This window comes from Molossus molossus, unplaced genomic scaffold (assembly GCF_014108415.1).
Source record: "Molossus molossus isolate mMolMol1 unplaced genomic scaffold, mMolMol1.p scaffold_m16_p_10, whole genome shotgun sequence".
NCBI lineage: Eukaryota > Metazoa > Chordata > Mammalia > Chiroptera > Molossidae > Molossus > Molossus molossus.
Window position 1 is genome coordinate 79987581 of NW_023425345.1, and position 15470 is coordinate 80003050.

The following is a 15470-nucleotide window of genomic DNA, read 5'->3' on the forward strand; positions in this document are numbered from 1 at the left end:
TGCCTTTCCCCTGAGTTCTTACCCTTCTCTGTTTTGGGGAGATGGTGAGGTCTATGGGGCACTCTGTTCTTAAAATTAGGCTCTGCTCAATTTGGTCTGGTGAGGTTCACTTCTCTCCATCTGGGAGATGGAGTTGGGCAGGAAGTAAAACCTGGGATTGCAAATGGTCTCCCTATCCTCCCCTTTTCAAATCTCATCTCTTACACTTAGGTCATAACGTTTTAACATAATAATCAAAAAGCATGTTTTCTTCCTTTTGTGTTGTTTGATGTAGGACTTGTTGTGGTCATCTGCCATGGAACCATGTGCCACATATCACTGGGCTGCATCATGATGTCTGTAAAGACACCAGCATATTCTTGTGGGTCAGACGTTTAGTGTGGAGGCCTTGACTCCTGTCGAGCTCAGACACTTACAGCTGTAGAACCGTAGGAAAGATACCAATTTCTCTAATCCTCATTTTAATCATCTGTAATTGAAATGATTCATAAATAGCAAATTTATAAATTTTCCGTTCCAGAAAAGAAATATTAAAGGAAGAAATTATATTGCTATTTAGGAAACATATATTTTATCACCTTCTTGAAATACTTTGATGCCTGTCATCCTGGAAACTTGAGTCCTGCAATAGTGCTCTTAACAATCAGTGGTTGAGGTTCTTGACAATTAGGAATCCTTAGATTTTTCTAAGTAACTGGCAGAATATTGCCAATTGCCTCAGTTTTCAAATGTTGGTTAATGATTCTGTCATCTTTGCAGTGAAGATTTCAGCACTTCTAGGATACTTGTTGCAGAGTGGAGTGTGAAATGCAACACACACTCTAAAGCAGACGTTGGATAGATCCTCCTGAGTCCTCTCTCTTGTCCAGAGAATGATCCAAGGATACCAATGTATGTTTACAGAGTGCACATACTCTTTCTTTATGGTTTGCCATGTGTTGTCACCAAGCCTGCCAATTAGTAGTCAGTGAAGACTATTTAATATTAGAAGCAAAGTCCTAGAGTGAAAATTAATTTTCACAGTTATATAACAAATTTAATGAATTCTACTTTTTTTTTCCTACTTCATTGGAGTATTATCCATTCTACTTCTAGCTTAACAAACTAAGTTTTCTAAACTAGATACATCCTTCGGGAATTCAACCACTAAAGGCAATAAAGACTTTAGAAAACTAATAACCACATTTTGGGGGAGGGAAACCTTTTTCACTTGTGTTGATTATTATTTTAAAGGCATTGCATCTAGTGAGTTCCTCGGTTTCTCTTTTGATCCTTATCTACCTCATGAATTTGAATGTTCATAAAGATGAATATAATTGGTAGCTGTGCCTTCTCTGTTAAACATATATGGGTTGATTTTTCTTCAAAGTAAATTACTTCTTTGTAGTATTAAGTTACTCTAATTTCCTACCTCCATGCCTTTTATTTTCCCCAGGAGAAAACCCTTCCAGGGCATGACCTAATGAATTCTGGTTCAAATTTCCAAATGAATCTGAACCAAAGTGATTCTATAATTTGGTGGAGGGAACCTTCATTAAATACCCTAGTGAGGGAAATTTTAGTCTTTCATACAGACTAAAGTACTTTTCTTGACATATTGAAATTGAACTTCAACATTTATGAGACTATAAATTGCAATGGCACGTTGTAACATGTCATGAGTCCAGTAGAGCCTTAGGTCAAGGGTTTTTACTTTCTCTATAACCCCATTAAAAATAGCAGTGTTTCTAATTATTTTTCCTTTAAAAATTAGAAAAATATGTCCTTCTCTCCAGAGAGATGTTATCTTCAGTTATTCCTATAATTTATATGGTTGCATGGGGTATGTCTTTATAGTTTTTATTTGGCTTGACCAAAGTGCAAATTCAATTTTATAGGTATGACTAGTTAGCCTTCTCTTTTAAAACCTGAATGTGGTTTTGCAATTGAGAAAGTTAATTTTTGTTTCTCCTCTTTATTCCTGACTCTGCCATCTTCTTATCTTAAAAGCTTCTTAATGTCACAGTTTTAAGAGAACACTACTTCATTTCAGCGGCAGGACCCGAATCCATTCACTACTGTGTTCACATTACAGTCGGAGTTGATCATCTGAAGTTGAATTGATATTTTTCTAGAACACTTCTTTTGTGTCCCTCCAATATGGTCACCAGATTACAGTACAATCTGCAAGGGCTTCTAGCTCTCACAATCTACCATCTTTGAAGGTTTTCTGAAGTAGCATGACATGATCAAAAAACATACTGTTTTGATGGCTAATGGGCTGGGCTTCCTCAGGACACTGACATTTTATTTATTCTGTTAACCAGTTAGCTTGGCTATGAATTGTGAGAATAGGCGATATATAAACATGTATAAAATGCAGTGTGCATCTTACCTGTAGAAGTCAGCTGTGCCACTCCTGGTATTTGTTGGTAATCAAGAGAGACTGACTCTAGCAATGTGAAGGCTGTGTGACTTACAGAATTTACCATGTGCTGAAAGACACAGTGTGAGTTAGCAGGAAACAAGGCAGCCCCAGAGATCAAGAAGTAGTATATCCGATAGCAGTTCTTTACAGGAAGAGTCCAGCCAGAACACAGCCCCATCGCTTCCACCATTGTCAGTGAACTCGAGCCATCCCTTCATGTTTATTTCAGTCACTCCGAAATGAAAGTCTTCCAAGCAAGAACCTCCAGTTAGCTGAGGGTATGTCATATGCCCACCCTGGTGGCCTAAGATTACAGAGAGGGAGAAGCTGGCTTTTTCTTTTTTGCATGTAGACTACAAACAATGGAAGGTTCTCTTCCTGAATTAGAAAGAAAATGGCTTTCTAGATAGATACAGAATTAAAAACAAAACAAACAAACAATCAAAAAACCCTGCAAATATTTGCTATTCTTATAAAACAAGCAACTCATGGTTAATTTCAACAATTTATTTTTTTAAATTAAGATTTTTCTGAGGCATCATGTTGAAGCTAGAGAAAGAGAATCCCAGATCTGTTAACATGTTATCTGGGCTAGCTTGGAAAGGGACAATAACCTTTCTAATTCCTAATATGTAAACTTAATAATATTGACTGAATAAGATTGTGTTGAGATACCATTTGTAATGCCTTAGAGACAATGACAAGTGCATTACGTGCATTCATTTTTTTTTTTTTTTTTTTAATGGTCTTTCCCTGCTTAGGAAACTGATTATTTGATTGGTGTGACTATAATTTTGAAAAAGTTAATGTTACTTCAATGCATGATGATTCTATTCACGTATCTGCAATTTTAAAATAAATGGTATAGTTTGATTTTTTTTTTTTTTTCTTTAACAGACAGGCGAGTCTCAATGAAGCAGCTGAGAAGTATTATGACCTGGCAGCCAGGCTGAGACCTAATGTAAGTACTTTCCTGATGAGAAGCATTACCCAAGGGGACAGACTCCCAGCTTATAATTCTGGACTAGAAGTTCTTGATATTGGGTTTTATCTCTGGTCCTTTATTCTGAATACCAACTAAATGGCTAATTTAACAATAAAAACGGCCAATCTCAAGCTTCTCTCTTTTTCCAGAGGTATAAATTTCTATTTTCTATCCTGCATAAAGCATCATATATTTTTATCATCCTAATACAGCTTTCAGTATTTCTAAATACTTTGCATTTGGAAGACTTTTAAAATTAGTTCCTTGAAAGTTTGTTTGCTGTGGTGTTAAATATCTAAGGACTTCCTAACCTCATAAGTATTTTTTGATTCTTACATAGTCAGACCCCGAGCTGTGTGCCTTTTTCTTATTCCACAATCCTCATTTCTAATAACTGAGCTTTTCAACTTTATCAAGTATGTTTTTATTAGAATTTTTCCCTGGGTAGTCACACTTCCATAAAGTAAGATGGATATAAATTAGATCATTACTATTGAAATAGAGCAACCATTTATGAGAAAATAAGAATGGGTTTTGTACCGGTCTTCTAAGCACTTTTTATTCGCAGCACATCACTGCATTCCATTCCATTACTTTTATTCTTATACACACTCCACTCTGCATCACTCTCCAACACTAAGACCTCTACCCTGCTTTCTGGATCTACACCATCTATTGCAAAATGTAATTTTGTAATGAAGGTGCATGTGTGATATGACTACAAATGGAATCTCTGTACAGTAACTCATCTATTGGGCAAACAAACATCTATAGAGTGCCTGCTTTGTGATAGGATACAAAGATTTCATACCCTAAAAGACCACACAATGTAGCAGGGAAGACTGAACATAATCAGCTAATGGAAATACAGTGTGGTGATACCTAAAGAGGTATAGACAGTCCTGTGGGGGCACAAGAAGAGGATTAATGCTTCTTGAAAGCAAACCCACCCAGGAAGTAGGTTTTTTTGTTTTTGTTTTTGTTTTCAGGAGATTCGTCCACATGTAAATTTAGCCCTCATTCTAAATGTCCTTAGTTTCATTAATTTTGAGGTACTTTTAAGAATTGGTGATCTGTTTGTAACAGAAGAAAAGAATTTAATAGTTGTCACGGCAGGAAAGATAACAGCTAAAATGTACTGAACACTTATTATGTGCCGAGCATTGTGCTAAGTACTCCATGCGAATTTTGTCGTGTATTTTCTCACAACAACCCATAGGTAGTTCTTTATCCCCATTCTGCTGAAGCTCAGAGAAAATCAGCTGGTGTCACTCCTAATTGGAATCACATTGGAACCGAGGCTGCTGTGTGCATAAGAGAAAGCTTGATGGAAAAATGTATTCACACTTAGAGAGGAAACAAATCTAGGAAACCAAAATAAGAATGGTCTCTTATTCAGTAAATATTTGCTGAGTAGCTATTAAGTGGCAAGCACTGTTCCAGGCACTGGATACACAGTAGTGAACAAAACTGACAAGAGGTCCTGCCTGCTGGGAGCTTACAATCTAGGCTGAGGGGAGGGGGAAGAGACAGTCACAAGTGCTTTAGAGGAAAATGGAGCAGGAAAAGGGAGTTAAGGGGTGCTGGGGAGGTATGCAGAATGCACAGCTTTCTAAGTGCTCAGGTTAGATTTCTTTATGTAGCATTTCTCAGAAAAGGGTTACATTTAAGGTCTTAAACTTATTATAACTTAATTAAAGACAGGAATCAGGTTTTCTGTTTTTCTTGCTCTTTTTTTTTTCTTGGTTTCCTTTACATTGACTGATATAATTTTTTTTTAATGTGTATAATAAATGATGATGTTACGTTTAACCTTTATTCATTGAGTATGTCACTTGCGTGTCACTTTTATTTTTGTTAAGTGGTTGATCAAAAGGTCTTCTTCAGCATATTATAACAGGTTAGTGAGAAAAGAGCTATCTGACCTGACCTAAAAAATTAAAGAGACACGAGGAAGCACAAGATTTAAGCCTGATTTATGAGATTGTTTATTTTAAATGACTGGCCAAATGATAAAATCAATATTTAATCTCCAACTCAAAGCCATTTTTTTTCCTGAAACTCTCAAAAGTTTCTTCATAAATGTGGTGCTGACTGCTTTTGAAAAATGCAGCCATTCAAATGATACTTCCCTTATCTTGTAATAATAAATTATTGTATGGACTTGTAGAGAAAGCAAAGTTCATATTTAACAGTAAGTAAATGTTACAGGGGATGGATCTACAGATGTGGTCTTTCCCTATCTGTTTTAAGAATTGTGTTTAGTCTTCTGCATGTAATCTAGGTAAATAAGGTGCCACCAAGGCAAGACTGATAAAACACAGTAAGTCTTTACTCTGAAAGGAGGGGATCTATTTAAACCACAGCTCATGTAATGATGTAATAGTAGTTCGTATCTGATCTAAATTAAGGCAGCCATCTAGCATTTCTCTTGCTCGTCGCTGTTTATTCACTTTGTCATCAAAGCATTGTGATTTCTGTGCTTTAATTTAATAAATTGTAGTTGCCTGCTTATGTGAGAACATAGTAAAACAGTTCAATTCCCATTCCATATTTAAGTAGTTTCACTATCTTTTCTATTTTCGTTGTCTACGTGATAATCTACTCTTATTCTCATTTTTCATAAAGCATTTTTTTCTCCACTGTTTAAAGGATCAACTGAAACAATCACTAGTTGTATGTGGGGGACTCTGTGGATATTACAGCAATGCTTATGTCAGATCATGAGTATACAAAGTAAAATATGCGGCTGCAATCCTTGTGCATACTGCTTATCGTCAGCTTAAAAAGATGGTTGGTTATCTATGAGATATGTTTCTCTCTTAATAAAATACCTATTTTGTTTCTTCAGTATGTCCTATTATAAGTTTATTGTTTCTATTCTCCAAAAGCCATATTTTTCTATAAAATTTATTAAAGTTGTTAATTGACCTTTTGGATTATTTTATATAAAAAGAATCCCAGTGATAAAATCCAGAAATAATAAAACAAGTCTAAATTGACAGGAACATGTAATTTTACCTTTTAGATTCTGATACTGTCTCTTCATCAGGGATAGTCAATACATTACCATTTACAGAAGTGCACAGAGAAATATATTTATTATAAAAATGGCACTATTAAAAATTTTAGTCCTATTTATTTGGAGTGTTGCTCTAAAATTAAACCTTATATTATATTTAAATATATCTGTATAGTGGGAAAAGTCTTTATCAAAATTGCCATTTTAAGTTTTTCCAATTTTAGATCTTTTTTTTTTAAAAGGAAATTGATCTTTCTGTGGAGGTTACTTTAAAAACAGCACTGTCCTCTGTCTCTCCCACTTATGCACATCAAAAAAAGGCTGACTCTTGAGGCCTGGAGGGAACATTTACGTGAAATGGCTTTGTTCTTCCTGTAGGAATTAAGCCAAATTCCACATTAACTTATGGATTTTTAAATATAAAGAGTGGTGAATTTGCATAGTACAAAGTCACCCACTTTTACCTAGCTTTTAGTAAACTCCAGAGTTAGAAGGGAGTAATTACTAATGATAAGGTTTATATAGCTTGTATTTTTCTACATGCAGTTGTTTTAGTTCGAATTAATCCAACTAATTTTTTTTTCATCCTCACCTGAAAACATTTTTGCATTTATCTTCATATAGAGTGGGAGGGAGAGAGGGGAGAAGAGAGAGAGAGAAAGATATCAATGTGAGAGAGACACATTGAGTGGCTGCCACCCACACCACCCCAACCGGGACAGGGACAAACTGCAACCAAGATACATGCCCTTAGCGGGAACTGAACCTGGGACTCTCTAGTCTGCAGGCCAACACTCAAACCACTGAGCCAAACTGGCCAGGGCTCAACTAACTTTTTATCAAGTTCTAGCTTTGTGAAAGACTATACTAAATGCTGTAGGATTTCCTAGTTATGAAAAGGTAACCCTGACCTTGAGAAATGTACTATCTAATAGGAGAAAGTAGAGGAGAAAACACATGGGTCCAAATCCTCACGCTGCAGGGCAGTAAATAATACTACATAGAAAGTGCTTTGTGCAGCTTATAAACTAGGTTCCAGAAAAATGCACAAGAAAGAGAAACTGCTTTGCGCTGGATTGATCCTAGAAGGCATAGAGTCATATTCATAGGGAAGCTTAGAGAATCTTGAAATGACAAAATCTTCAGAGGTGAAGATTTTAGTAAGAGAAGGAAAAAAGAGAGAATTCCAGATGGCTGAGACATATCCATGAACAAGGACTCTGAGCTCAGAAAGGGTGAACTATGCCCAAGAAACAGTAAGCAGATATGGTTTGTATTGGCAACACTGGGAGGCAGAGAGGAAGAGGAAGGGATGACAGAACTGAACACTAAGATCTAACCGAGTGAAAGGCATAGCCTACCATACTAAGAATAAGGAGTTTGTATTCCAGAATTAAACAGGGTGACAGCATGAAAGTGATCATTTAAGGTGGCTATTTATATGATATAATACATAAGGGGTGGGCCAAAAGTAGATTTACAATTGTGAATACACGAAACACAGTTAACAGAGTTTATTCTTGTATTATTATTAATTAGTGATTGTATTATTTTCCATACCAACAACTGTAAACCTACTTTTGCCAACCCCTGTACATGATGCACTTGAGAAAGCAGAGTTGAGAAATGCAGCTTTGGGAAAACCAACTAAAAGGTCATTGCAATGGGACAGGCAGGAGGTATAATAGACCCTGAAGTACAGAAACACGATGGAATGGGAGAGATCACACAGGGGAAATAAGCAGATTATTTGATAGGATGTGAGTTGGAAAATTAGTTGAAACAATGAGTGTTCTAAAATTTCTAATGTAGGTAACTTGGAACAAAAATACCCTAAACAGGTATACCCTAAATAGGGTGGGTAGAGGGGTGTGTTTATTTCAAGAAGATAGTGTTATGTTTGGACCAAGCAGATTCTGAAAGGTCAGATGTTCTAATTTTCTGTGGGACATGCCTGTCAAGTGAGCATCTAGGGGAAAGGCCACAGTGAGGGAGTCACTTACAGAAAAGAGATAGAACCAAAGACGTGCATAAGGTCATGGAGGCTCTGAGCAAAAGTACAAAGGGAGATAGAGTTGATTTCAAACCCTTGGGGAATCTCTACATTTGGAACATAGGATAAGGAAGATAGGAGATGGCGGCAAGACTTAGAAATAGTGTTGGTGAGCAGTATCCACAGCTCCTAATAGGTGACTGAGAAAGTTCATTGCCTTCAGAGACTAAGATAACATTGGCTACCTTCAAAAGTTCAGTTTCATGCACGTGATGTGGACAGACTTATTAAGGTCTTTAGGAAAATTAGGACCAGAGAGTATAAACTTTTTCTGTAAATATGTTAGGAGATAAGTAAAAGAGATGGGGCAATACCACAGAAATATTAAGTATGTGTATATTAAATATTAAAGATAGGTATTAAGGGGTGTGTGTGTGTGTGTGTGTGTGTGTGTATCTAAATTTGAGACTGAAAATGTATCCAAATAAAGGGAGAGATAAAGAAATATTGAAGATCTTAAAAGATCATTTCCTCCCCACGGACTGAAGATGAACAACTAGACTATGAAGAATAGAGAAAGAAGAAATGAAATTTAGAAATGGAGGGGACATAAGATCAGGTAGTAAATTACTTGTATCATAATTATTTGGTAATCTGCTGGTCCTGTAGCAATAGGGCCGAAGAGGCATTGTCAAAACCTGCGGAGGTCCTTTTGTAGTTCATAAGTGTGATGATTGGGTGTTCACGCTGGTGTGTAAGGTCTGCCTCCCTCAGCATTGTTGTGACATTGGCACAATGCCTGTCTGATGTGAATTAAAAGCACACCCAAAAACCGTGGACAGCTGAATGTGCTGAGGCTCAGTGCAGGTAATATTTGGTATAGGCCTGTAGGAAAGATATGATAAATAAATGCTAGTAGAAGTATGTTTTTGTAAGATATGGCATTGAGCCATTAGCCATTTTGTCATAATTCTAGATGAAGTTCTGAAATAACTGGTGGGTTACTTCTGGTTTCAATCAGCTCTCTGACTTTTGTTAGATGCTGTATTCACCTTTTATATTTCTAATATGTATAGCATTTTATAAATGTTCTTCCATGTACATTCATTATACATGAATTAAAGGGGAATATGTTCCAATGATTGGATTAGAAATAGAAAATTGCATACATGCATTATGTCTTTCCCAGGCACTTAGAACATAAATTATTTCAGAGCATTATTATAAAATCAAAGCCAATGTTATCCACTTGGGCTCATTGACAATGATTATATGTCAAAAGATCAGAATGAGAAATATGGGATTCGAAATATGAGTTTACTGTAAGAGAGTGCAGCTGTGTTAGGAGATAGTCCACATATTCTACAATATACTACTTCCCATTTGGACTGCTCGCTTCATGGACGGGTGGAGGATATGACTATGCAGTACAAATAACTACTAAGACTGGGCTCTGAGGGAAACAGTTAAGAATTAATTATTTGGGCTATTGTGATGGAAGAGAGAAACAACTATTGTAAGTTATAGCTGCTTTCTGGTGGGAAGATATTTCTCAATCCTAATTAGAACAAGAGACCATGCAAGTAAACAATCCAGCTTCAGATTTGACCATAAAAGGGATTTGGGGAGAGGGAATATTGAGATTTTCATTATATTGGAGGGAAAATGGCAAGGTTAATAATAATTTGTCTGGGAAACAGTTACACCACGTTTCTACTTGTAAATGGAGGAAGAACCATATGGCCTCTTCCAAAACTTTCCACAAATTTCTGTGATGTGGGAAAATGACATACCATGTGTCTCTTGACTTTCAGAATCACCAGATTGATTTTATGAGTAAAATGTGTTTTTAAAATTACACATATATTTCCCACTATCACTGGTTATTTCAGTTTCAAATATATCTATTTTTTTGCCAGCAGAAAACAGAGTGAAATAAGCTGAGAAACCAAGAATAAATGATTGATGTCAATCAAGAGAGAAATTGCCATTCATTTTTCCCCCACATTTTACCTGTTTTTTTTAAATGGGCCCAAAGATATCATTAAAACAAAACTGTTGTTTATTGACACATACCCCAAATAAGTCAACAAACCCTTACTCCACCTCAGTTCATAAATAGGCTTCATTACACTGATAGTATATAGAAATCAAGTATCTAATTCTTCTGGTCTAATTTCAGCCAGACAGATGCTCACTTTCCTGAGAGTTTCAATTATGCCAGGATCAACTTGGGTCTCATCACACCCTTATCTGTCTTTAAACTCCTTTATACTATAGGTCTTTTCTCCCCAAATTATTTAGAACTTGCTGCTCTTTTTTCTGACGAGTTCCAACGCCTAAGTTTGGGTATATTCACTTCTCTCTGCTTACATTGTAGTTGCTTTGTATTGTGTTTCTATTTTGAAAATGTTGGATAACCCAGAAAAGAAAAAAAAGTATTTCTAAAGTGGTTATTGGTGTTTTGTTTTGTTTTCTTCTGTTTATCATCTTGTGTGAGTCTTCATACTTAAAAGACAAAGGTGGTTGGTACAGACCATTTCTTCACTAGCTGTTGGTGTGGGCTACTTGTTGTCTAGACTTGTTGGGCTGAATTCTGGTAAAGTTACAGTTTTCCTATCCTTGGGGTATTGATATTCATCATGATCCACATGCAATCATTTTTAAACATTATTTTTTCAAAATCTGTGTGTAAATGGTGTGTGTTTTAGATTCACAACCAGAAAAGAATGGGGGGAAGGATGCAAGGCATGGGCAAGAGCTCAAGAGGCTCTTGGGTATAAAGAAAATCAGTTCGAGTACTTTAGTTTGAGGAACATCAAAACCTTTGGGAAATTCCACTTCATTACGTTCTCTGACTCTAAGCATATTTATTTTTACTCACATTTCTTTGTGGGGGTATCCTTTGCAGGATTTTTTGCTATAGTTGTTTGAATTGTGGGACCACACAATAAAATTACGTTTAGTTCTTTCTCCTTCAGAGAAAAGGATCCCTGGTTTCTTTGACAACTCAGCCAGGAAGTATCAGCTAGAGCCAAAGAGGGGCTGCCACCATCAGAAGGGTGGCCCGTCCCCCACCCTGTCACCACACTCTTCATAGTCCCCGTTGGTTCTTCCCACATCTGGCCTCCCCACTTCTGTTATACTTTCAGGCGTTTATGTTTCTGATCCTCAGTTGGCCCTATGGGTCTATGCTTTTCTAAATATACACTGAAACATGAATAAAAAATTGTGTGTGCGTGTATTCATTTTTATTCCCTCTCTCTTCCAACTTTCCCGTAACAATCCACACTTTTTTGTTTGTTTACTTACCTCTCCTCGACTGCTAAGTCCTCATTTTCTGTCCAAACCCTCAGTTATATCAACAGATGAAATTATATTATCCTTTACCCTAAAGATGAATAAAAGTTGGACAGATCCTGAAAAGTTAATAAATTGACAGATTAATTTCTCCTGAAAGTCCTATACCCTTCTTCATGAAAAAGCAAAAGAAAAAGTATTCTGCCACTTTTTTAACGGTAAGGAAGATTCTGTTTAGGACTTGAGGTAGGTGTCAAGAATAGTGCAAGAGGGGAGATTGGGTTCCATCGAAAATACAGCACAGACAGCTGGGGATTTATAGCCAGTGAGCCAGGGGGACGAGGAGTCTGATCAGCTATCAGGAGGGAGGGGGGTGTTCCCACTCAATTGACTCAGCAGAGTGTTTGCTGCGGCCCAGCTAGGCAGCCTCAGACAAGGCTCAGGGACGAGGCCTAGTCAGAAAAATAGTTTAGGGGAGCCTGTCTCCCTTGGTGAAGGGAAGTTTTTATCATCCTTGATGACATTATTCTCCCATACTGAGTTGTTATAATGTTATACTTCTTATCACTCGATAATGTCAGAATCAAGAGCTTCTCTTTATCACTTGAGAAGAACTGGATTAAATATATTGCTGTCGCATTATTTTTGCTAACAAGGTCTAGAAGAGAGCAGAAAATCTGACAGATTTAAGAGGGGAAAAAATGTGTGCTACAAAATTGTTCAGTCCTTGTCTTATAATTGACTGCATTTCCTTAGATATCAAGTGCCAACACACAGCTACTGGGGTGTAGTTTTATGTTATCCTGGACCTGCAAGTATGGTTACATCAAAAATTAAAACTATAGAGAATTCAGTTTCTTTAGAATAGGACATTTAGCCCTGGCCGGTTTGGCTCAGCGGTTAGAGCGTTGGCCCACGGACCAGAGTCACGGGTTCAATTCCGGTCAAGGGCACATACCTCGGTTGCAGTTTGTCCCCAGCTCTGGTTGGGGTTGTGTGGGAGGCAACCAGTTGATGTGTCTCTCTCACACAGATCTCTCTCTCCCTCCCTCCCTCCCTCCCTCCCTCCCTCTCTGTCTGAAGATAAATGGAAAAATATCCTTAGGTGAGGATTAAAAAAAAAGAAGAATAGGACATTTATTTTACCAATTCTTGTTATGGCTATGTTATTTGCATCTCTCTTTCTTAAATGATCTCTAACTGAAATAGAGATCTCTAACTGAGATCTCTTAACTGATCTCTCCGAGAAATGCAGCTTCACAAGATAGGCACATCGCCCTCTTGAAGGGTAAATGGCAAGTTAAAGAGGGCAGAGGTGGTGCCATCTTTCTTTTCTTTTTTTATAAATTTTTTAATTTATTTGTTACAGATATTTTACCTTTTTTACCCCATTGGCACCCCCCACCCCACCCCACCTGCGCCCTGTCCCCTGCTTAGTTGTCCATGTCCACTGGTCATGCATACATGCATATAAGTTCAGTGGTTTATCTCTTCCCACCCACCCCCACCCCCACCCCCTCTTCTGAGGGATGTCAGTCTGTGCCCTACTTCCATGTTTCTGGGTCTACTGTATTCCTCAGACTGTTATGTTCATTATATTCCGTATATAAGTGAGATCATGTGGTATTTGTCTTTTTCTGCTTGGCTTCTTTCACTTAGGATAATACTTTCCAGGTCCCTCCATGTCGTCTCAAAGGATAAGAGATCTTTCTTTTTTACCGCTGCATAGTACTCCATTGTATATATGTACCACAGCTTTTTTATCCATTCGTCTACTGATGGACACTTGGGCTGTTTCCAGATCTTAGCAATTGTAAATAGTGCTGCTATGAACATGGGGGTACATATATTCTTCCTGATTGGTGTTTCAGGCTTCTTAGGGTATATTCCCAGCAGTGGGATCACTGGGTCAAATGGAAGTTCAATTTTTAATTTTTTGAGGTAACACCATATTGTTTTCCATAGCGGCTGCACCAGTCTGCATTCCCACCAGCAGTGTACTAGAGTCCCCTTTTCTCCACACCCTCGCCAACATTTGTTGTTTGATGATTTGTTGATGGTGGCCATTCTGACAGGTGTGAGGTGATACCTCATTGTTGTTTTAATTTGCATCTCTCTGATGATTAGTGATGTTGAGCATTTCTTCATATGTCTTTTGGCCATTTGTATGTCCTGTTTGGAGAGGTGTCTATTCAGCTCCTCTGCCCATTTTTTAATTGGGTTCTTTGTCTTCCTTTTGTTAAGTTGTATGAGTACTCTATATATATTGGAAATTAACCCCTTATCTGATACATCATTGGCAGTGATGTTCTCCCATACAATGGGTTGCCTTTCCATTTTGATGGTTGTTTGGTGCCATCTTTCTTGAGACAAGAAAGAGTTTGAAATGCTCAGCAAATCTCTATGTAGGGTCCATTTGAAAAGTCAGTTGCTCAGCTTAAGAATGCTGAGTTTTTGCCCTGGCCAGTTTTGCTCAGTGGTTAGAGCATCAGCCTGTGGACCAGAGAGACCTGGGTTCGGTTCCCGCCAGGGGCACGTACCTTGGTTGCAGTTTGTCTCCACCCCAGTTGGGATCGTGTGGGTGGCAACCAGTCAGTGTGTCTCTCTCACATCGATGTTTCTCTCTCTCTCCCCCCACCCCTTCCTGCTCTGTCTGAAGATGAATGCAAAAATGTCCTCGGATGAGGATTAAAAAAAAAGAATGCTGAATTTTAAAGAGAAAAGCAATTTGAAAGATTTGTTAGAATGACTTACCAAATTATATTTAAGCAACTTGCAACAATTCATAATTTTAAAAAAATGGTTCCTTAAAATACACTTAGAAATAATCAACTGTGTTTTTGAAAGTGTGATATGTCAGATTTCAACAAGTTCTAGAATGGATAGATGTAGAACATGATTGCTACTGCCATCGATCACTTTTTTCTTACTTCGTTGAGTTACTCTATCCTTGTCGACTTAATAATATAATAAATAGCTGGGTCTTCCCTGTGGAATCTATACTTGTACTACAGTTTATCTCTTGATTTCAATTATGATTTTCACTGCTTATTTATATATGAATCCTAATAAAGTCCACCAAAACAAGTAAATAAAAATCCTCAGCATATATTCATTTAGCTTACCTGTGAGACAAATTATTTCTCTTAAATATATAGCGCACTTTCCACTGTCATTCTAGAAACCAGTGGTGGTTTTGCCTCTTACCTTAACAAGGTTTTACTGTCTTTTTCAAAATAGTTATACTATTTGTTAAACTTTTATAATCTTGCCGGGCTGGTGTGGCTGAATGGTTGAGTATCAAAGGGGTCACCGTTTCAATTCCCAGTCAGGGCACACGTCCAGGTTGTGGGCCCGATCCCAGTGGGAGGCATGCAGGAGGTGACCAATCAGTGTTCTTTCTCATCCATGTTTCTGTCTCTCACTCTCTTCCTTTCTCTTTCTAACATCGATAAAGAAAAAATAAATAAATAAAATATTAAAATTAAATAAATGGATAAAATGATACTGGAAGTAAAGAAAAACTATTTGAAAAATTGTTGATATGAGGATATTCAAAGACCAAGGGATTTTTAAAATGCATTTCTGTAGGTCACTCTACTAAACAACGAATGCAAATTACATGGACATCTATGTTTACTTATGAGTTTTCTTATGGAGAAAGAGATTCTTATTTAGAACTTACAATTTCTCATTTATATTTAGTTAATTTTCTCTACTTTAATATTTTACTTTTTATATAGTTTTCTTAGGCTAGCATCGA

At 37.1% G+C, this 15470-nt stretch overlaps 1 protein-coding gene and 1 non-coding gene across 3 annotated transcripts in view; both read left to right on the forward strand.

The window, feature by feature from the left end:
* Positions 1 to 15470, forward strand: part of TMTC2 (transmembrane O-mannosyltransferase targeting cadherins 2) — a 413338-nt gene that overhangs the window by 361344 nt on the left and 36524 nt on the right. For both annotated transcript variants that reach the window (XM_036251426.1, XM_036251427.1), the window contains one exon: positions 3305 to 3368. In XM_036251426.1, the coding sequence (XP_036107319.1) occupies positions 3305 to 3368 (64 nt within the window). The remainder of the gene's footprint in view (positions 1 to 3304; positions 3369 to 15470) is intronic.
* On the forward strand, positions 9114 to 9216 carry LOC118624907. Its single transcript, XR_004958560.1, has one exon. It is a non-coding gene; the product is annotated as a small nucleolar RNA U13 (small nucleolar RNA).